Source organism: Euprymna scolopes, chromosome 4 (genome assembly GCF_053919585.1).
Source record: "Euprymna scolopes isolate OS-2025 chromosome 4, ASM5391958v1, whole genome shotgun sequence".
NCBI lineage: Eukaryota > Metazoa > Mollusca > Cephalopoda > Sepiida > Sepiolidae > Euprymna > Euprymna scolopes.
The window spans coordinates 5,682,271-5,705,698 of NC_136485.1; the positions used below are offsets into that span (position 1 = coordinate 5,682,271).

At 32.2% G+C, this 23,428-nt stretch overlaps 1 protein-coding gene across 1 annotated transcript in view; it reads left to right on the forward strand.

Annotated features, from left to right (window-relative positions):
- The window catches only part of LOC145266490 (thrombospondin type-1 domain-containing protein 4-like), a 1,186,987-nt gene that overhangs the window by 850,323 nt on the left and 313,236 nt on the right, over window positions 1–23,428 (forward strand). The window contains exon 6 of the mRNA XM_080122215.1: window positions 10,640–10,770. Within this exon, the coding sequence (XP_079978341.1) occupies window positions 10,640–10,770 (131 nt within the window). The remainder of the gene's footprint in view (window positions 1–10,639; window positions 10,771–23,428) is intronic.

Here is a 23,428-nt window from a genome sequence, read left to right on the forward strand (position 1 = left end):
GTAAAAAACGTACTCATAACTGGAACTTTTTTTATGTGATATAACTTTCTCCGTGTTGTTTCTATAAATAAAGACCATCTTTCGCTTTTGTTTCTTTTATTTTTCATTTTTTAGTTTATTTTCGACTAGCTATATATACCCGGCATTGTTATGTCAAAACATTGCTAGGCAAAAAGTTTAGTCACATAATATTTAAAATTATATATATATATATATATATATATATATATATATATATATATATATATATATATATATATATTTTAATCCTATTACAATTTTCCTGAAAGTGTGCCACATGTTGGATTTATGGAAACACAAAGCATTTTTTTAACTTTAATGATATAAAGCAAATTATTTGCAAAATTTTAATGATAAAAAGCACTTTTTTGTAAAACTTTTATGATATAAAGCACTTTTTTGAAAACGTAACTGATATAAACCACTTTTTTGAAGATTTTAATGATATAAACCACTTTTTTGAAGATTTTAATGATATAAAGCACTTTTTTGTAAAACTTTAATGATATAAAGCACTTTTTTGTAAAACTTTAATGATATAAAGCGCATGCAAAAATATATTTTAGTTTAAGGATTTAGTTATGAAGTCATATGTTAATTACGCGTAAATAAAGCAATTTTAGCAAAATTGTATTCGTGAATCTTTTTTCATGACTACAATGCGTTTACTAATGAGTTTTTGTTTTCGATATATTTAGGATTGCGTTCAATTTATCTGACATATTTTTAAAACAATCACATATGCGAGACTTTAGCTCGTATAACACTCTACTGTTTTTGCTCTATCGTTATTTTCACGGCAAGTGCTTGACTTAACTTCAATCTATGGTCCTCCTTGCCAAACTTCCCAAAAACAAACACTCGACTAGCTGCAACCACTATGTATGATTTCTCCCACTCTAAATATAAACGCAGGTTCCATGCGCAAATCTTGTTCCTAGAACTGCCCGCATGTAGAACAGTGGTCCACTAGTCGGCTTCCCGGTTGAATACAACAAATTAAATGTAAACAAGATCTTGTTGAGCAATCCCTATAAATAATCAAATTCTACCCAATTAACGGTTACTACACTACCACCTTGCATTCATTAACCTTTATCATCGAGTGGCCTTTGGGCCTTGATAAGTTGTGGCTTTCAAGTAAAAAACGTAAATTACTCTAGAAATGTTTGCGTTTTATTCCTAGAAACAATTCGTCGGGATGTGAAGATCAAGAGTCTACAATAGCTTTCATAAGCAAATAGTGTTTACATATAAAATCAATATCATTAATTTTATTACGTATATTAACACAACTCCTTTCCTATTCATTCTCAACTACCGATAAATATTTTCCATTTCGACTAAATATTCAATAAGCTTTATTAATGAATACTTCAAACAAACAAATGTTAATTCTATCGACCATGTGTTCAGCGGTGTTGGTTTAATAGCAGCAACCATATCACTTGTTAAATATAAGCTTGTCCTAATGTTGTTTGTTAACTCACTTAAAAACTAGAGATTTTGTATAACTTTAAGTAAAAAGTTATTCTTCAACATATTAGTTACTTATTACAGCCGATTGACTAATTTTATATTTCACTCAAAGTGTAGATGTACTTTATTTCTTAAGTAGTTTACTTATTTTCTATTTGTATAGTAGTTATCCTAAAGTCGACTTTGTTCTATGTTTTTACAGTTTATGGCTATTTCACTTTTATGATTTAGTATTTTTTACGGCTTAAAACTTTAAAAATCTAGTATTTTTTTCACTGAGACATCTCTTCTATTATATAGAAGGAACTTTGTGTGTCTGTGAGTTCGTTCCCTACAAACTCCAAAACGACTAAGCCGATTTTAATTTAATTTTACAAAAATGTAGTTCATGTGTCTGGGGGTGTTTTTATATAAGTTTTGAACCGGAATGCCACAGATAATTATCGAAAATTGATAATCGAAAAAACATTAAAGATGGAACAGTCCAATTTTGACTAAAGTTACCACTTGTACACAATCAAACATCACAAATGCATTTGAGAAATTTTATCGTCGCACAAGCAAATGTGTCCGGCATATAAAATCAACAGTAGATTCTGTTATATAACAGGGGTGTGTTCAAAATGAATGTTTCTGTTGAGAGACCAATTAAACAATTATATTTGATTTTTTACACTTAAATTCATTCCATTATTACGGCACAAGCAATAAGGCCAGGCAGATAAAATCAATAGTAAGTTCTTTGATATGACGCATTCGAAATGAATGTTTCTGTCTAGACACGATTGAAACATGATACTTGACTTTTGCATTTTTAAGTTTAATTCAAGCCATTATATATTAAAAAATATTTTTATAAAATTAACAGTAAGTTCTCTACAGTGCAATGCATTGTGGACTAAGTCACTGCGGGGAGGCATGTGAAGCTTTCTCCTGGTTCACCATGATGGGTCCCCAACTAGGGCAAGCAATCAATCGATTAAGTTGAAAAATAGGGGATTCCATCGATTTTGATGACAATAAAAATATGGGAGTGTGAAACATTCGTTGATCATCATTCAATCCCGAGCAACGTCGGGTTTCCTTGCTAGTAAACTATAAAAAAATTTCAGGACGTGTAAAATTGCCAATAACTCTGACACATGGCATTGCGTTGATTAGATGCGTAATGACTAGGGCTATGACAAGAGAATATTTTTTTCATTATTTTGACTCTTGAGTATATATCAGTTAATGTTATGTTTTTATATAGAGTGATGTGGTTCTCGATTGATTAACTCTGTGGCGAATATATACTCGAGAGTCAAAACAATAAGTATATTCCTTTGTCACAGCTCTAGTAATGACCCCCTTCAGTTCATGAAAATGTAGGGATGTTTTGATAGGCAATTACACCCGACTAGCAACGGTTAGAAGTGGTAACTAATAATGTTCTGCGTGAGAGTTTTCTTGGAGAGGTATCAAATAATTTGAAAAGAGTTGACGTGTCAAACAACCAAAAGAAGGTCGAAGGTTACATCGACCAAAGCATTACAAAAATAAAACTCAAGATCAGAACACTAGTCTGAATAATCCAAACAACAAAAATTATCCTCGTCTCAAAAATTCTGGAATGCAGAATTTTCTTGAGTCATATTTTGACTCTCATTTCCCTAGAGTTTGAATGATTTGAAAGAAATTATGATCGTAGTTATTTCTGTTATTGTTGTATCCAAATGCTACTTTATTATTTTTTAATGTCTTTTCACCCCAAACAAGGCATAGTGCCACTAAGTCGTAAGGTGTTTCTATTTAGGACCAAATTGAAGGCATACTATGTAAGGTGTTGAGCAGCAAGATGTCTGTTCACATTACGCTTGAACTTCTGCATGTCAGTACAGTCAGGGAAGCAGGGGCTTGGTAGGGAATTCCAAAATCTCAGTTCGAGGGAAGAAGCTATTTGAGTAGAAGACTTCACGGCATTTAGGAATCTCTACAATTTAGGGGTGGGATTTTGCTGCTTGTCTGGTTTGTCGGGAGTATTTATGTCGAGGGAGGACTAATGCTTTAAGCTCGACCGAGCACTTATCATTAAAATACTTGTAAAACAGACGCAGAGACGCCTGTATCTATCTAGGAGCGAAAGACTAATAGCAGATGCATCAGTTCATCTGTGACAACAATATTCCATGCATGTGTGAATAGGGGCTTTGTAGAGACACAGGATACTCTCAGGTGTAAGCAACTTTCTTGAGAGTCCACTTTTAATTCTGAATCCACCGTAGGACGCTTATATTAGCTACTTCTGTACAAATATTTTCAAAAAACGTTTAAACCAACATTTTGTGTCTCCCACTTATACAAGACTACAAAAATAGGAATTTCCTTTCACTGTCTGAACGTAATCCTTCCTAGCATTATCGCATTTTTGGAGTTTTTCAGTTCCATCAACAAGGAAGATTTTATATCCACGGCGAGACGTGTTTGAAACCATTATGAACAGTTTAACTCGAAGGAAAAAGAGGCAGGAAACTTGTATCTCTGATATCCTAATCATTCTTGACAGGCGAAAACAGTATCTGTTCGTATTTGTCAAAGAGAATCCCGAACCATTCCATTGCATGAAGACGAATCTGTTCAGCTGGAAAAAGAAAACATGAGAGAAAATTCTCAAAGAAAAACGGTTCCAGTCAAATAGGTTTCGCAAATCATTGCAACGGATTAGTCTTCAAATTTCGTGTATTTGATTTTTTCAGCTGCTGACTTCGTTTCGGATTTGTTGTTTAGAAATCGTTTGCGCTTTCAAATCGAGGAATTTAGCATTTACTAGCAGACTGCCCGGCGTTTCCCGGTCGTGAGATACGCTTAAATATGATATTTTGATATTTTAATTCATGCAGATTACGTATTTATTAGAGAGATAATTCTCTATCGATTATTTTACTGAATCTATATATATAGTAGTGAGATCAAAACTAATATATATATATATATATATATATATATATAATGTTTCTGTGGAAATATATTTTCTTTCCTTATAATATGCACCAATTCTTATTTAGGAAGCTCAATGTAATTACAGAGCAATATAGTGAATAAATGACAAGACTATATTTCAACAACAGATACTGTCAAGAATTGTAAATGTCAACTGAATTAAAGGAATGACTTATAAGATGGTCAACATCATGAACTTTGGAATATAGTCTTTTGTCATTTATTCGCTATATATATATGACTTGGGTGACATCAGCTGGAATCTTTTTTTACACGGTGGTCACCACTTATCAAGGCCCGGAAGCCACTCAGGGATAAGGGTTATTGCAAGTACAGTACGTTAGTGTGGAGATTTGATGAAGTGTTTACTTAAGGGGGCGGTTCATTAAAACACACTCTCCACCATAATCCCTTAGCATCTGAGCCACGCAAACACACACACACACACACATATATATATATATATATATATATATATATATATATACACTAGCAAAAGTACCCGTCGTTGACTGGGTTCAAAAACAGCCTACAGAAAATGGACTCTGATTTATGAAAGTATGATAGGTTATGAAAAGGAAAGGTTGTAAAGAGATAGCTTCGAATTTGGGATTATCAAAACCAAAGCAAAATATGATGAAAGTAAAAATAGATAAACCCCATAATTTATTATACCATACCTGTTCACACTGAAACACTTATCACAATATTCAGTGGGTTTATATTACAAAATCTTGTTAAACTTTGTGACATATTTCCATTCTATGGAGGTCAGGTGCGAACGAACACCCCATAATTTTATTATACCATATTTCTTCAAACAAACATAATTATCAAAGTATACTTATGCAGATAGATATGAAAAGTCTTTATTAAAGTTTGTGCCTATTTCCATTCTGTGGAGGCTAGGCGCGAACGCAGACCCCACAATTTTATTATACCATCCCTATTTAGGTTAAAACATACTTATCAAAGTATTATTATATACATCTATATCAAAAACACTTGTAAACGTTTTTTTTTTTTAATTTTTAAATTTTTTATTTCCATACTTTGTGGACCAGGCGCTACGCAGACCCCACAATTTTAATGAATCATCATTATGCCAGATCAAACATACCCATTCCTGTGTCTCGATACATCTTCTATCATTATATGTTATCAGTTTCTATAATAGTCAACCATATAGGAGCCTATTCGTGACCAGACACACACACAGACGTTCAGCTTTATATACGTGTATATATATATATATATATATATATATATATATATATATATATATATATATATATATATCGCTACCTTTTTTAAGAAGAGCGAAGGACCGCTTGAGGTATAAAAAATATGGTTTTCATGCTTTAAAAAACCCTCATAACCTTGAAATCATATATATAAATAAATTTACCTGTTAACCCTTTTTTAAAAGATGGAATCGCCCGATCGTTGAAGACAAAATTCAAGCAAGCAAGAAAGGACACTCAGACGGCCCACAGATTTTATAATATCTAGATTTACTTGTCTTATATCGCTTTCAGTATCTCCCATTTAAAACATGTTTTTTTTTTCAATATGATCCATTGTATAAATATTAGAAATATTTACAATAGAATTAAGTTCTTAGTATGAATATAGAATTCTGTAAAATACTTCGTTCGATACAAACCAAAAATGCTTATTAATGCCTTTCTTTTTGTGTGTGTGTGTGTGTGTGTGTGTGTGTGTGTGTGTGTGTGTGTGTGTGTTTCTTAAGTTTGGAGATGATGGATAATTTCTATTTGGATTATTCGGACGAGTGTTCTTTCGCAAAGACCAGTGACGTCACGAATAAAGTACTTGATAAAAATCAGTTGTGATATTCATCTAAACGTTGTTCAATGCTCAGTGATGGTTCAATACGAAGAATATAATTTCGATTTACTGAAGATCTCTCCCCTGTAATGACTAACTGACCGAAAACATGCGACCCCCGTGGATTAAATTGGAATAGATTTGGTCGAGATTCCGTGGAGATTCCCGAGTTCGTCAGCAAGACTTTCGCGTTCAACATGATTTATCTGGAGAAAGTCAGAGGTTATATTAACCGAACTATTGAGCGAATAACTCAAGATGAGAACAATAATGCAAAATAATGCAAAATAATCCAAAATAATCCAAAATAATGCAAAATAATCCAAAATAATCCAAAATAATCCAAAATAATGCAAAATAATCCAAAATAATGCAAAATAATCCAAAATAATGCAAAATAATGCAAAATAATCCAAAATAATGCAAAATAATGCAAAATAATGCAAAATAATGCAAAATAATCCAAAATAATCCAAAATAATGCAAAATAATCCAAAATAATGCAAAATAATCCAAAATAATGCAAAATGATCCAAAATAATCCAAAATAATGCAAAATAATAAAAAATAATGCAAAATAATCCAAAATAATGCAAAATAATCTAAAATAATGCAAAATAATCCAAAATAATCCAAAATAATCCAAAATAATGCAAAATAATCCAAAATAATGCAAAATAATGCAAAATAATCCAAAATAATGCAAAATAATCCAAAATAATCCAAAATAATGCAAAATAATCCAAAATAATGCAAAATAATCCAAAATAATGCAAAATAATCCAAAATAATACGAATTACAGATTATTTTGTAATTCATTTCCATCTTAAAATTTTTATTGCAGTTCTTTATCTCATTTAGTAAATGTTATTCGAATCGTTTTTTTATTAAGAAATCATCTTTATCAAGGCACAAAAACCACTCGAGGATAAGAGTTAATGTTATCGGTGGATCATCGCTTGAAACTGAATATTACTCAACATGATTAATGGAAGAAACAAAGGTGGATTTCTTATGCAATTTATCGATGTTGTATTTGAAAACAAATGAGTTGCCTAACATTGCTGAAAACCACTTTAAATGAAAATAGAAAGTGGATGTTGAGTTTACTTTTGGTTTCTCTTATTTTTCCTTTAGTCTTCACTTTCCTTGAACGATGTTTCTGACAAAGTGGGAATAATTACTGCTACCTAATTGAAATTAAGAAATGTAAATACCAAATACGGGCACAGGGTTAAGACAGTCAATAGTATTCAAGCGACCGAAAATCATGAACATCGCACAAGGCCAGCTGACCACTTTTTATTTCCCAGAATGTGTTCAACTTTAAGAGCATCTCTCTCACGCGCGCGCACACACACACACACACATATATATATATATATATATATATATATATATATATATATATATATATTAGGCCACACCGCGAGACCACTCGAGATAATCAGTTGCAAATCTATGGGCATAAAACATACTGACCATGAAGCCAACGATTTGGTATGAATAATAATTTTGGAAAATTTGGAGTTATAAACACAACATAGAATCTCGTATCCAAAACAACATGGCCATTTCAAAGATGTGAGCTAAATATTTCTTTCATCTTAGGTTTGGCGAATATGAGTATCGCTTACAAGATCTATTGTTTAATAAAAAATACTTGATCGGTGCTATAAAAATCTATCTGAAAAATATTTCCAGGCAGCTCGCATAACACCGCTTGCACTAACAAAACAAAATAGTTCAGAGAAAAACACGCTAGATGTCCGGATGTTGAAAGCGTGTGTTACATAAAAGTTTTTCTTCTCCTAGATGAGCAATTTTACGACGGCTAAACGATTCATTTCGCCTTCTGAACTACGTGTTTATAAGCCAATTAACTTTACACAAACAGGGCCTCCTTTCAATAACTTCCCAACTGCGAAACACAATACCACATGACTGCTTCCCGGCAATAATCGAATTTTCTCCATAAAAAAAATTGAATGAGCACGCGAAAACAAAGATGGCGACCAGTGAAAACAATTCAGAATACAGACCCGAATACCTCTAAAAATTAAGTTTTTATAAGAGTATTTAGTTGCTTATCTGGCGCACGTTGACCATTAATTATTGCCCTTAGATTGATAAATGAAAAATCATTCATGTAAAAAAAAAAGTGTGCAGCGTGTTTTTTGTCAAGTGTTTCTAATATGGGGGATCAATTTATTGTATAAAAACTGTGCACACACGTAAGAATACCAAATATTTTCATTGTTAATTTAAAAATTGTAAATGTCGGGTGATGAAAGATAACAATGAAATAAAATATGTATAAAATAATCGGAAAAGAACGATATTAAAAAAAAGGCTAAACTGCTTTAGAAAGGCTAAATTTGCCAAATTTGGCCTAAAAACGTAGAGTGGTTCTAAAATGGGGGATCGATTTACTAGAACGTTGCATTAGAAACTGATCACACCCTAAAAATATTTAAATATTGACTGTAATTATGCATGGAACGGATACAATAATCTTTATCGTATAATGGCAAAAGTCCATAGAAAATTTCAGATCGGACCAGTATTTTACACAAAAACGTGGAACGGACGGGCACGTATTGACTAAGGAAGATGTATTTATTTCATTCAGTATTTTATTGTAAATATGGTGCGTCTTACACGTGTTTCGTTAAATGGTAGAAATTCACAAAACAACTCATCAGAGACAGATTTATGTTTCGCAGAAAAAGTTTGATTTTTTTTCTTTCGATTAAAAAGAATAAATGTTGGTAAAAGGAATGAAAATCTTTATAAAATAATAAAAGTAAATAGATTTCACTTATAGAATATATTGACCCGCTTTTGAAGAAATGTTGGAATTTAGAGGCCACGAGGAGATGTTAAGTTTTATAACGTGTGTGTGTGTGTGTGTGTGTGTGTGTGTGTGTGTGTGTGTGTGTGTGTGTGTGTGTGTGTGTTGAAACGATTATTCGGAATCAGCATTGGAGTCGGAAAATGGTATATTGATTTTCCGATGCCAAAAATAATTTCTGTGTTTTTTACCTTAATTTTCCATTGTTGATACAAATGATACATATTTTATGATTATCAGCTATCAGTAAAACGAAAATCTGTATATCTCGACATGAATGCACGTTTTTACGTTTGTGACAACGTATGCAGATATTAAATGGGATTTTATGGCAATCCGAAAATAAAAACAAATTAAAACATTGAATACGGTCGTAACTGAACCAATCTATGCATATATGTACCAAAAACGTTCGTATAAATAAATTTACATCAATATAATATATATATATATATGTATGTGTATAAAAAAAATTATTTTTGCACCAAACTAACATACATATTTAAAAGAGTGTAGCCATCAACAATTGTAGGTTTTTCAGACTTGTGTCATTTTAAAATAATAAAAAATAAGTCTGAAACACAAGATGGCTACACTACATTAAATATACATTTTTCACTTGTTGGAACTACACCGCCATTACTTTATATATATATATATATATATATATATATATATATATATATATATATATATATATATATATATTGTCGTATTGCACGTATTTTAATTCGCAGTTGTAGTGCCTGCTAATTTCCAATCCATGTGCTAGATAGAATCTGGAATCTGTCCTGGAGAGAACATCAAACTACATCCCGTGGTCTACAAATACACCAACATGGCATCAGTTGACATTTGAAAATATTAAGGATTTGAAGAATAAAACGTTTTATCAACGTGACGTATTTCGACGTTATATAAATGGAAAAGGGTTGATATGCCGTAAACAACATCTATTACTTTTTTTCATTGTTATTTTTAGATGAGGATTATTTAAATCATCCGGACTATTGTTCTCATTTTGATTGTTATTTTCATAATGTTTCGGTAATCTTTTGTACTCGCTCATCTTTCTGTCGAACTCCGGAATCTGCACAGAATTTCAAGAACCCTTTGCGAAGTAGACAAAGTATTCTGTAAATACAGTTGCAAAATACACTCTCTTGGAGGTTGAAGATTCTATCCTCCGGGTGGGTAGCACTAAAAATATAAATGTAAATTACTTAAATTACAAAACCGACAACCCTGTGAATTAAATAAAAGGTTCCGACCTAAATTCTGAATTTGACAAAAAAATTCCAGAGTTCGACAAGATGTACCTGAATAAGGTCGGGGTTTGCATCAACCGAAACGTTGTGCAAATGACACTTAAGATGAAAACTGTAGTCCAAGTAATTCAATAATAATACACTTTTTCATTTTAATTTTATTTTCTATTATTTTTACTTTTTTAGCTAGCAGAAAGTGCTCCCTTTCTTGTCGTCCAAAGGGATACAGTTTTTATGCTCGCGTTGTGAATCGCGTTCCTGATGGAATACCGTGTGCACCTGGTTCGAAAGACACCTGTATCAATGGACACTGCATGGTAAAGAAATCTTTATTCCATTTCAATTCTTTTCTTTCGGATGCGTGTCACAAATATGTTTAAAGATTTTCAAAACATTCTTACCAGCGTTGATTGCGCTTCATAAAGAAAGATTTATTCTGCGAAATCATCAACCGTTTTCTGCACAAAATACGATTCGCCATGTTTTAATCTGAACAATGAAATTCCAAAGATGTGGCCATTTATCTCGCACTAACAAAAAAAATCAAAACACTATTTCGAATTTCATTCTATTTTACACACTATTGCACACCATCTTTTTATATACTGCTTGTTAATATGTGATAATCGCAAGGTTAACAAAGTTGTATACTTGTTTTTAAGAAAATATTTTTTATTCACAAGCATGCGTTATTGTTTTTTTACGTTTTTTTTTACTATAACAAATTGCTCTGTTTGACAATACTGTTTATTTCCTGGACAAATATTTAGTATTGTGTATGATCAATTATTATATAAACAGAGTCTATATAACAGTTGTCTTTAACGTGGTGACATCTAGTGGTTAAAATGTTCATGTATGTATGTATGTATGTATGTATGTATGTCAGGCCATGTCATATGCTACTGGTACCATGTACCCTAGTACTACCTGCCTCATGGTCGGATCACCGGCAACTAAACTGGTTCCCCCACCAGACTTGTTTGGTGAGGAGGGTGGCTAGTCTCCCTGAAGGATTAAAACCAAGACCTTCCAAAGGCCGAATGAACCCTTTTTCGGGGTCAACGGCCAACTAGCACCGTGTGTATTTGTGTGTATGTATGTGTGTGTTGGGGTGGATAGGGCTCCCGTAAGGCGTGGTGGAGACAACCTTTCTAGGAGAAGCAAATCTCTGATTTAAAAAACCATAAAGTGGGAGTCCAGTACGTGCATTAAGCTGGTCTGCAGTTAAACTTGTTGTTGGCCATCTTGCTCTTGCTTGTTGCTGGATCTCAACATTTTGAACCGGGAGAGAGACTTAGCTGTCGTACAAAGCTAAGACTCTGTAACAACATCTTTGTATAGATACTCCCTCAGGCATTTGTCTATAAAAATGGTCCTGTGGTGATGGAAAAGTTGTGACGCGTGAAGACTTGAAATGCTGGAAGCATGTAATAATTGATTTCAATGACCGTCTTCAGTGTCATGCCTGCTTGAGTGTGTGAATTCACCGGGAGGACTAAAAAAAGGTATGTATGAAGACGAAAGATATTTTTATCCCAAAAATATATTTCGTCTTCATACATATTTTCTAGACATCAAAACCAATCATAATAAGCGTCCAAATCACTTAGCTATCCTCCCGCAGTGTTCTATACAACAGTATTCATAGACAAATGTCCCTTTCCTTAGAAACATTGACTTTACTTTCATCAAGTTGCGGTCTAGTTCTAAATTGAAAGTGAACGGGCAATTTTTTCTTTGATTTTTGCGCAACATTTAAAAGATAAATAAATTTGTCACATTTGAAAATAAATTGTCACATTAAATAAAGAAATAAAATTTCACATTTAAAAATAAATAAATTGTCGCATTAAATAAATAACTTTTCACATTAAATAAAGAAATAAATTGCAATATTAAAAGATTAATAAATCTGTCAGACTTAGTAATAAATAAATTGCCACATTTAAAAAATAAATTAATTCGTCACATTTCAAAAATAAATTAATTCGTCACATTTCAAAAATACATTAATTTGTCACATTTAAAAATAACTAAATTTGTCACATTTCAAAAATAATTAAATTTGTCTCATTTTCAAAAATAACTAAATTCGCCTCATTTTCAAAAATAACTAAATTCGCTCCATTTTCAAAAATAACTAAATTTGTCTCATTTTCAAAAATAACTAAATTTTTCTCATTTTCAAAAATAACTACATTTTTCTCATTTTCAAAAATAACTAAATTTTTCTCATTTTCAAAAATAACTAAATTTTTCTCATTTTCAAAAATAACTAAATTTTTCTCATTTTCAAAAATAACTAAATTTGTCTCATTTTCAAAAATAACTAAATTTGTCTCATTTTCAAAAATAACTAAATTTGTCTCATTTTCAAAAATAACTAAATTTGTCTCATTTTCAAAAATAACTAAATTTGTCTCATTTTCAAAAATAACTAAATTTGTCTCATTTTCAAAAATAACTAAATTTGTCTCATTTTCAAAAATAACTAAATTTGTCTCCTTTTCAAAGATAACTAAATTTGTCTTATTTTTAAAAATAAATTAATATTTCTCATTTTAAAAAATAAATTAATTTTGGAAACTTAAACGATAAATAATTCTATATCTAAATTACAGAAAATATTAATGTTTACTTATTTATATGAAGCTGTGATTTTGGTTTTGTTTACTATAAACTTATGAATGAAAAGTTAACTTTTTTAAATCAATGTTTAATGTATTTAGATAGTGACGTTTCCGAAGCTTCTCACAGTATTATTTGCTGATTGATCTGACAGTTCAGCAACATACATTATGGTCTTGCTATATTCTTTATAATGTGCTTCTTTTTTACACCCTTCCCATGTACCTTGTAGATACCCTTCCCTTATACCCTGTAGACGCACTTCTCTTGTACCTTGTAGATATCTTTCCGTAATACTTTGTAGACATCTTTCCGTAATACTTTGTAGACATCTTTCCGTAAGACTTTGTAGACACTTTTCCGTAAGACTTTGTAGACACCTTTCCGTAAGACTTTGTAGACACCTTTCCGTAATACTTTGTAGACACCTTTCCCTAGTACGTTGTAGACACCTTTCCCTAGTACGTTGTAGACACCTTTCCCTAGTACGTTGTAGACACCTTTCCCTAGTACGTTGTAGACACTTTTCCGTAAGACTTTGTAGACACCTTTCCATAAGACTTTGTAGACACCTTTCCGTAAGACTTTGTAGACACCTTTCCGTAATACTTTGTAGACACCTTTCCGTAATACTTTGTAGACACCTTTCCCTAGTACGTTGTAGACACCTTTCCCTAGTACGTTGTAGACACCTTTCCCTAGTACGTTGTAGACATCTTTCCCTAGTACGTTGTAGACACCTTTCCCTAGTACCTTGTAGACACCTTTCCCTAGTACCTTGTAGACACCTTTCCCTAGTACCTTGTAGACATAAATTGTTCGCATTTATGCTTATTCTTTTCAAGTATTTGTATTTATTAAATTTGTATTTAACTGCACAGGAAATGGACGCGAGTTCCGTTTCTACTTTCGTTTAGACGACGAAAGCACTCCATGTTTAAACATACATTGCGGAGGCGGTCAGTGTCGAATGTCCTAGATACATTTCAGCCAGCAACAATAATGTGTGGTTTCTGTAGTAAAACCTGTTTGTCGAGGACTGGTGTACTGAGCAATGTGATATCTCATGGCAGCAGGCAAGCACGATTGTATGCAATAGAAAATAACAATATAAAAACGAAAGTCGATTATACCTGCAGCAAGACTGTTACAATAAACCATGGCCACCGAATTATTTACATGCCCGCAACTAGGCGTTGTAATCTTGTAAAGTTGGCCTTCCTCTGTAAACAAGTTTCGGCCACTACATGTACATTTCAAAAATTGTCTCTGGAACGTGCAGCCTTAATTCGGTTAAAACAGGCATGTTTAAACGGTCTCCACAATTTGAGTTGCTTGGAGACTTCAGACTGCTACATTAACAGTCAAACAGAAGCTGGGCCATTTCTGTAGCTTTGTATATGTCGGATGTAGGTATTCGCCTTGGATGGTCTTAATTATTCCTTTTTCCAAGGCATTGCCTAATCTCTTCGTGGTGAAGTAAGTTTATTGTTTGCTAATTGAGACGCCCCAATCGGATATGCCAACGAAGCTGCCAAAGCAATTTTTAAGGCTAAAATCGCGTTGACACACCAATTTTCGTTAAAAGTAAAGCAACAGCGAAACTAGTTAGCAACATATTTGGGAATACCAGGCGCTGTATGTATGAGGACGTCGATATTTCCCTGTAAGAACTGCAGAAGTCTAACGTCGTCATTTCTAATGATCGGAATATAGTGACTAGGTACCGGTTGTGAATTTCAGATTCCCATGAAACTTGTTCTTTCGAAGGAAGCCAGCTCAACACACCTTGAGCGAGTACCGCTGCATACATTTATAAAGTGTTCCTTTTTTAAAGGCGCTGGCTTGACTCTTCACACTTTCTGACCTTGAACTACATATTCCTGTGCTGGCAAGGAAGTACGAGTGCCTTAAATAAGTTTCCAGAGTTTTTCATATAGGCAGTTTTATTGATAGTACACACATAAAACTCTAGTCCCCTTCGAAGTAATCTCCCTCGGCTGTAATGCACTTGTACCGTTCTAACAACTTCAGAAATGTTTCATAGAAGTCCTTTTTTGTGAGCATGTTAATGACCGTCGGAACAGCTTCTTTTATCTCCCCAATTGTCTCGTAACGACAGCCTCTGTGGTTTTCCTTGAGCTTAGGTAATAACCAAAAGTCATAAGAAGCAAGGCATGTGCTGTAGGGAGGGTGAGGAACTGTCTTGACGTCTATCTTTCTCAAATAGTCTGTGACAAGTATGGAGTTGTGAACTGGTGCATCCGTGCAAATCTTTAGTTCCTCGCGAATAATTGTGTGTACAGTTCCTACACTAACATACTGTGCACTTATTGTCTCTGTAGATGCACGACGATCCTTATCAATGAAAGTCTTTATTTGGCCAATCAACTTTGGTGTTCTGACGTCCTTATTCCTTCCACACCTCTCATCATCCATCACAGACTCTTAACCTTCCTTTAATCTCGCCTGTTACTTCCGTTTTCCTGCTTTCCGGCTGACTACAATATGGTTGTCTTCAAGTCTAACGTAAATAAGTTCTTGATGAGCCGTTCCATATAAGTTATCAACTTTACCAAATTTTCATTACTAATGATTACTATAATGTCCAATTTCTACTGTACACTCTTAAACCCTTATCCTTGAGTGGCCTCTTGGCCTTGATAATGTGGTGATGCCTATGTAAAAAAAAAAACTGATTGTCAATTCATGCAAGATAGTCCAAAAGCAATCTAAAGCACTCCATACATTTTTGTGGCATTTTTTTCCAAGTTTAAAACAGAATTTTATTGCAACGTCCAGATTTCAAAATTTGAAATACACCAGCTGTAACAATGAGGCTTTAGAACCTTCCAACTTTCTTTAATCATACCCTAATATATATAAAAATATTGCAACAGATATACTTTTTAGTTAAAAATATATTATCTCTGATGCCTCTTTGTGGACATGCCTCTTTGCAGTTTTTAAATTACATTGTAAGTGTCAATTCAAAGACTCTGCTTTGGCAACTAAAGTTTAATATTTGTGGTTTGTAGCATGTTAAGTTTTTCCAGGAATAGTACTGATTTGGAAGTTGATTTTTCTCACGTGTTAGTGATGATAGAAGTCATATCCACAAATTTTTAGGCATGGACATGTTGAAACGTGCACTCTCTTTGAGCTTGATAAAATATAGGGGGAGATTTGTATGGGATTTGTAAAGGCATAGTATCCTGTAAGGCATTGTCTGTTTTCAGAACAGTCCTTTGAAAGTTATAGAGGATTGTGACCAAACCATCGGAGACTTCTCAAAAGGAGGTTCTGTTTGACAGATGGTATGCAGTAGTGCCAACAGATGGTGTCGTTTGGGACAAATTGGTGCCAGCGAGTCCAAAAAATGTGGCGTAGATATTGGTGGTAAATTGATTGCATTTTTGAAATTCACCAGTTCTGCCAATCAGGCTTTAGTAGGGTGTATTCTAATTCCTGCTGTAGCTGTTCATTTTAACCTGAAATCATAAAATTTTAGTCATCTCATAGGATATATAGCAATAACATGCTGAATTTTCAAGAGCTAACGACAATTTTAAATGCCTGTACAAAAAAAAAATGTCTGTAAACTTATTGAAAGCACATACCAGTCAATGTTGTTGGTGGTTTTACAACAAACAAATACGCAACACAGTGACCCACGGTGGCCCATTAAGCTCCAACAATAAAGTGCCGCCGGATATTCGAAATATTCGGTGCAGACATACGTCAACATTCGCCTGACCTCGACAAAACGCTGAAAAAATCTCAGATTTAATGTTTCTCAAATGTCTGCCATTTATATTTCGAAATCCAATCCCAACAAATTTTATTGCGATTGTCAACTTTCTGAACTAAACACAACATATTTATTTCTAGACGTGACAGCGTGTGTGATTGGCGTAATAAATGTCGGTGCGGACTATAGAATCGGCCATGCGTCTTAGAATCCAATTGGAGCCATTGTGTTTTATATCACATATTGATGATAATTGTTGTGAACTATTCAATTCATTCCTTTCGAAAGAATCAGGTGATTATTGTTGGCATTCGTTTCCTCGATATCTTTCTAGTTAATTTTTTTGTAGAAATACATTGGGTGCGTACGAGAGACCACGTGAGATTTGCCAGCATCTCTAAATGAAAGTGTTTCTGAACTAGATTCTAACTTGACACTCCTAGGTTTTCAGTCTGTGTCGTTAATCACTTAGCCACCATCATCTTCCATAGTGTCGCTGATTAAAAATAGGCATCCAGAGATTAATACGGAGAGTCCCTAAACAGTTCCGACTTTTAATGAATCTGAAAACATAGTTACAAATAAAGTTACGATTAAGACTGAAAAAATTTTTTTTCCTAAATGTAAAAAACAGGAAAAAGAAACAGAAAATAGACACAAAAACATTGATCTTTTCTGGACAAGAAATTAAAATTTTGTTAAATTCTTTGCAAGAAATATCAAAGTTGTTCTATTCTGTACAAAGAAGGAAAAATATATTTTGTGTTAAATAAATAGAAAATAAACAAGATACAAGAAAAACATTTTGCGTTAAATTAATAATCTTTTCTTCTATATAAATAAAACGGTAGACGTATGTGTGTGTAAATATCTAATAGGTAAACTCTTAAACTACTTGTCATATAGCACTGAAATTCTCAGGAAATAATATTCATGCACAAAGGGTGGTTTATAGCGAATAATATTTTTGTTTGCATACATGTATATCGCGTAAAGACATCGGCAAATTTACATGCAAAATGTCCATTCTCATTAACCGACATTTTTGTTTGTATACGCATGCGCATATTCGCTTCATTCCTTCAAGTTGTTTAGAAAACATTAGGTTGGAACGCTAAATGTTTTGATTTTAATTCAACTGATGAAACCAACTCATTTATTTTCATGTCTTTGTATTAATAAATCATTTATTTTATGTCTTTGTATTAATAAATTAATTATTTTATGTCTTTGTATTAATAAATTAATTATTTTATGTCTTTGTATTAATAAATAAAAAATGGAATAATGCGTAAATTTTGCTCAGGGTTTTGAATTTGTAAATTCGAACAAAAACCTTTTTTTATTATTCATTTATCGATTAGACAAACGAATATTACTTTCAAATAAAAATTTCTAACGCTTCGGATGCGTGCGTTTTTCTTTATTCTTATAAAAATAAGTATTCCAGACATTAATTCTAATATACAAAGGCATAAAGGCATACCTATGTATCTTTTTTTGTTATTATTCTTTGACCGATTAGATTAACAATTATTAATTTCAAAGAAAGATTCGGTGTTTCTCAGTGTTCGCACCGTGTTACATTTCAGATAGGATTTCAAAGTTAAATTAAATTTATATGGTATCTTTTTTATTAAATTGTTAGGTGAAAGTGCAAAACAGTTTAAAAGTCTCCCTCCCCATATTAAGAATGGCTTCCTTAATGTTATCCTTTCAGCATAATTCTTACACTGCACAAATACCAAAACTTCTAACGTCCCGGATGCGTGCGTTTCTTTCTTCTTTTTTTTTTTTAGACTTTACATTACATTTACGATAATATATATATATATATATATATATATATATATATATATATATATATATATATATAGTGAAAATGGTAATTAATAAAAACTGAAGAAAGTGCTCAATTATGTTCTAGAGCATATATACGTTTTATTTTTTATTACCGTATCTTTCTGTTAAGTTACATTATTGTTTCAGCTACTTGGCCGTTATGTTCGTTATCATCCCATAATAACGAACATTTCTGTAAAAGTCTGAGGAAGCTACAGACGGCCAAAAAAAACGGCCGGGTAGCTGAAACAATAATGTAACTTAACAGAAAGATACGGTGATAAAAAATAAAACACATATATATATATATATATATATATATATATATATATATATATGTGTGTGTGTGTCAACACACAGGAAATAAATACAGAAAGTATATAAACATTTATATATTTTTCGTATTGATTTTTTATTCATACATATTTAAATATATATATTACCGATTAGATAAACAAATATTAATAACAAACAAAAACTGCAAATTTTGACGAATGCGTACGTTTTTATTAACTTTTAATTTTTGATAGAGCTTTCTTACCCAGGACATTATGACAACAAAATACAGGTTTATTTTTCTGATAAAAATATTACTTACAAATTTTCGCATGCGTGCTCGTTGTTCGGTTTTGTTTTTTTTAGAAAATTTTCCTGAAACATTTACTGCATTCAAATAATTTTAAGACGATTATAACACAAAATAGATGTTTATTTTCATACAAAATAGAATTTCTCGTAACTATAAATAATCATTTGGATTTGGAGTAAAAACTTTTCTTTACATTTTGCAGGAAAACATTTTGTGTTAAGTAAAAAAATAAATAAAACCAATACAAGAAAAACATAATAGCAAAAAACGAATGTAAAAAAAAATCACTTAAAAAGACAGTTTTCGTTAAATAAATTCTTTACAAAAAAAAATTTAAAAACCGCAAAAGACTACTATGCTTCAAAAGTTTTCGTTTAAACTCGAAATTGATGACGTAATTACTCACATCCTATGAGTGCTTTCCCGCATTTGTATCTTAATACAGTTGGCAGGGAATAGTATGGAGCGACAATTTCTTTTCAGCAATGAATAAACTAACAACGACAATTAAAGTTCTGATTTTTTTAGATTGTTTATATCACTTGTTATAGTCCGATTAATACAAGTAATAGAAACAACAATTGTATATAATGAACTGCTTACAACAGACATTGCGCTCCGTTATTAAATGACCCATCAATCCAAAGGGTTGATATGCCGGTAAGAAAGGTATGTGGAATGGTATAGTGGGGTAGGTTATCTCAATATTCCAGAAGAATTTCTCATTTAGTGATACAAGCACTAAAATTGGCACAAATGACTGTTAGAACATACATTTTAAGAAAAGAATGTTAGCTATCAGAAAATTCAAGATGGCTGCCAGTTTTCAAGATGGCTGCAGAAGCAAACCTGATAAATTTTAATTTTGGTGCTTGTATCACCAAGTGAAAAGTTGTTTCAGCAATCTGCCCCACTAGTAGGCATATGTCTAGATTAAACAAATGTGTCAACTTTCGTGGCCAATAGAAAATATACTTCCAGGTTTACATTCAGTGTTCGATTCTTAATATTTCGGTTGTTATTCTGTTTCTTGTTTTCTTTATTTTCTTTCGTTCATTCTTGAGATTTTAAACGATATTTTTCCAATTAATATTGGTGAACGGTTCGCAGTCAGTGTTTGTCAGTTTTCTTATTTCAGTTTGGAATTTGCCTGTAAACTCTTCAAATCTTTTCGAATTCTTTCTTAACCAAATATGGTCACAAATGATTGGCGATCGTCTTATATAATTTTTGTCGGTTGTGATATGTAGTTCTGCACATTACAAATAAAAAAATCTTATAAAGTAAAATTTAAAAAAAAAAATTGAATTCTTAAACATGCTAAGAATGTACATTTTCATTAAAACTAATCTGACCTTCAGTTTTTTTTTTGTTTTTTTTTTCACGATTGTCTACTTGTTCAACCGTTCGCACAATTAGTTTTTATATGCGAAAAATATCAAAAACACGTGATTGTGAAGTTGATAACAATCAATATTTGAACTCAAATGCTTTTTCATTGCAAACAACTTTCTTGGGGTTATTGTGATTCCATTCCCGCTTGGCTTACATTTTGAAATAAGCATCATTTAAGACTAGTATCTAAGGTTATAAAATATAAAGAAAATCGCGACTCATTATTTTAGCCGATGAGATGTTTAATATAATGACATTAAAATAGTGACCTTGTCAGAGTCAACTAAATACGAAATTCAACTTTTTGTCAAAAACAAACAACTGCTGAATAAAAAAAATAAAACAGAAAAGAAAAATGTGCTTATTGAATATCAAGTATGAAATATTGCATTCATTTAGGCTTTCGTAAGAAATCTGTTTTTAGTTTAAAACTATGAGAAATATTTTATTCAACAATAGAAACAAAGCAAAACAATTGAACATTTTGAAACGATTATTTAATGTACATTTATTTAAAATTTTGTCCGTATCACTTGTATCCTTTGGACTACTACTCTCATCTTGAGTGTCATTCGCACAACGTTTCGGTCGATCTAATCTCCAACCTTCTTTATGTGTATCTTGACAACTCTAGAATCTTTCTGCCGAACGCGGAAGTCTGCACCAAATTTTGACACTATTTTATCCACGGAGGTAGAATGCCTTCGTTAGGTCAGGACCTGGTAGGAATCTAAGTAATTCGCAGTTGCATTCTTCGTATCAGCCGTACTGAGGTTGATAATTCGTATTATTTGAATAATTCTCACTATTGTTTTTGAATGTTGTTCGCACAACGTTTCAGCCGATGTAACATCCCACCTATTTGAGTGTATTTTATCGAATTCGAGAATCTTGCTGTCGAATTCATGAATCTGTACGGAATTTGGAACGGAACACTTTATTTAATCCACGGTGGTAGTTTGCTCTCGTTCCGTCAGTCATAGCCGTATAGAAATGTTAAGTAATTAGCAATTGTATTTTGAGTGTCGTCCGCACTTATGATTGAACCTCTAACCTCCAAACGGTTGTAATTTCAACTGGATTTTAACAAATACTTTAGCCATTAAGCCACGGATTCTTGCCAATAAGTCAAATAATACGACTTATCAATCCTCATCTCAACAATTTCAAAACTAGGATTTTGTCCACTGAAATCTAAAATGACTAAATTTATTTTGTTCCTAGTTCGGCAATGCTGTAAAGCTCTTATTTCAGTAATCCCACAATCTGTTTCGTGATAATGATATTCCATGCCTGAATCCAGAATTATCCTCTGGTGAAGGATTTGTTGAAAGCAATCTGCTGGTTGACAGAGCTCGGCCGAGGTTTTTCCTCAGCAACAAAATCAACCGAATCTATACCATTTTTGAAATGTTTCCCCTTGTTGATTGCGTCTCCCAGGATTTGCCTTCTCACTTTAAGAGTTTATTGCTAATATCGAAAAATGTCGACGGGGCTGCTTAGACATTTTTGCGGGTCGGAGTGCTCCTCTTTTCAATTTCACTTTCTGACCCTTTGTGTCACACATTTCTCACTGTAGTAGAGAAATAAATACTAACAGTTATTATAGGAACGTGTATATATATATATATTAGTCCTCGCATGAAAGCGCAGGACACAAAATGCTTTAAATAATAATAGAATAACAATAACAAAGTCTTTCGCTAGCGAGGACTACTATTGAGCATAACCAGTTATACACGCCTTTTGAAATTTTCATCACTATTTTTCTCGTTATCTACTGAATATTTTTAATGAAACCTATATGAAATATGTTCCGTATTAAATTTTAAAGATTTTCTATTCTGAAAGAAGTTTTAAAAAATTTAATCTAAAAAAGTTATTTTAAAGTTTTTGTTAAAAAAAATTAAGATTTTCTCATTATTCAGACATCTATGACAAAGAGGGAGTTGCAAAAAAGAGTAGTGGTGTGAGGAGAATTACGAACTGAAACAGAGAGAATATTCAGATTTGTAATAATACAAAGAGGGGGTTGCAAAAATGAGTTGTGTTGTGAGGAGAAATACAATCTGAAATAGAGAGGCGGAGTTTTTATAAATAAATACAAAACCACATTCATCTTTTTTTAATCCAAATTAATAAATTAAATAAAATATAATCTTAAAAAGATACGATACAAGTTAGAAAAGCATTTCATCCAAGGCATGAAAATTGTAAACAAAATGTTTTTACTATAGGCTTTAAAAATAAAGGTACAAGATTCAATTTGAAACTTATTTATCTTCAAAGTGTACATTTATACATTTTACAAAGTAAGGTATTAAATTTTATATCTTGCTTTGTAAAATTTTGTTTAACAATTTTCATGCCTTGGATGAAATGCTTTTCTAACTTGTATATATATGATCAACATTTTAGTTTTTCAGCTAAAAAATCGAAAACCTTATTTTTGGAACAACACATTCCGACATTCCTCAGGTGCGTTTTGTCGAACTCGGAAATTTGTAAGGAATTTAGAACAAAATGCTTTATTTAATCCACAAGGAGTAGTTTGTTCTCGTTCCACCGGCCATGACCAGGGTATAAATATATTTAATGAGAGTAGAAAGCAACCTCGTAATTCTCACTTCCCTTGTTTTCTTCATCAGTACTCATATTCCATGAGCCATGTTTCTGACAAAGAGGAAAAAATTGCCGTTTTCTGGGTCGGAATCTATTCCATCTAACATTTATTATAAACAAGTTTTTGACATGGAAGTTTTATTTT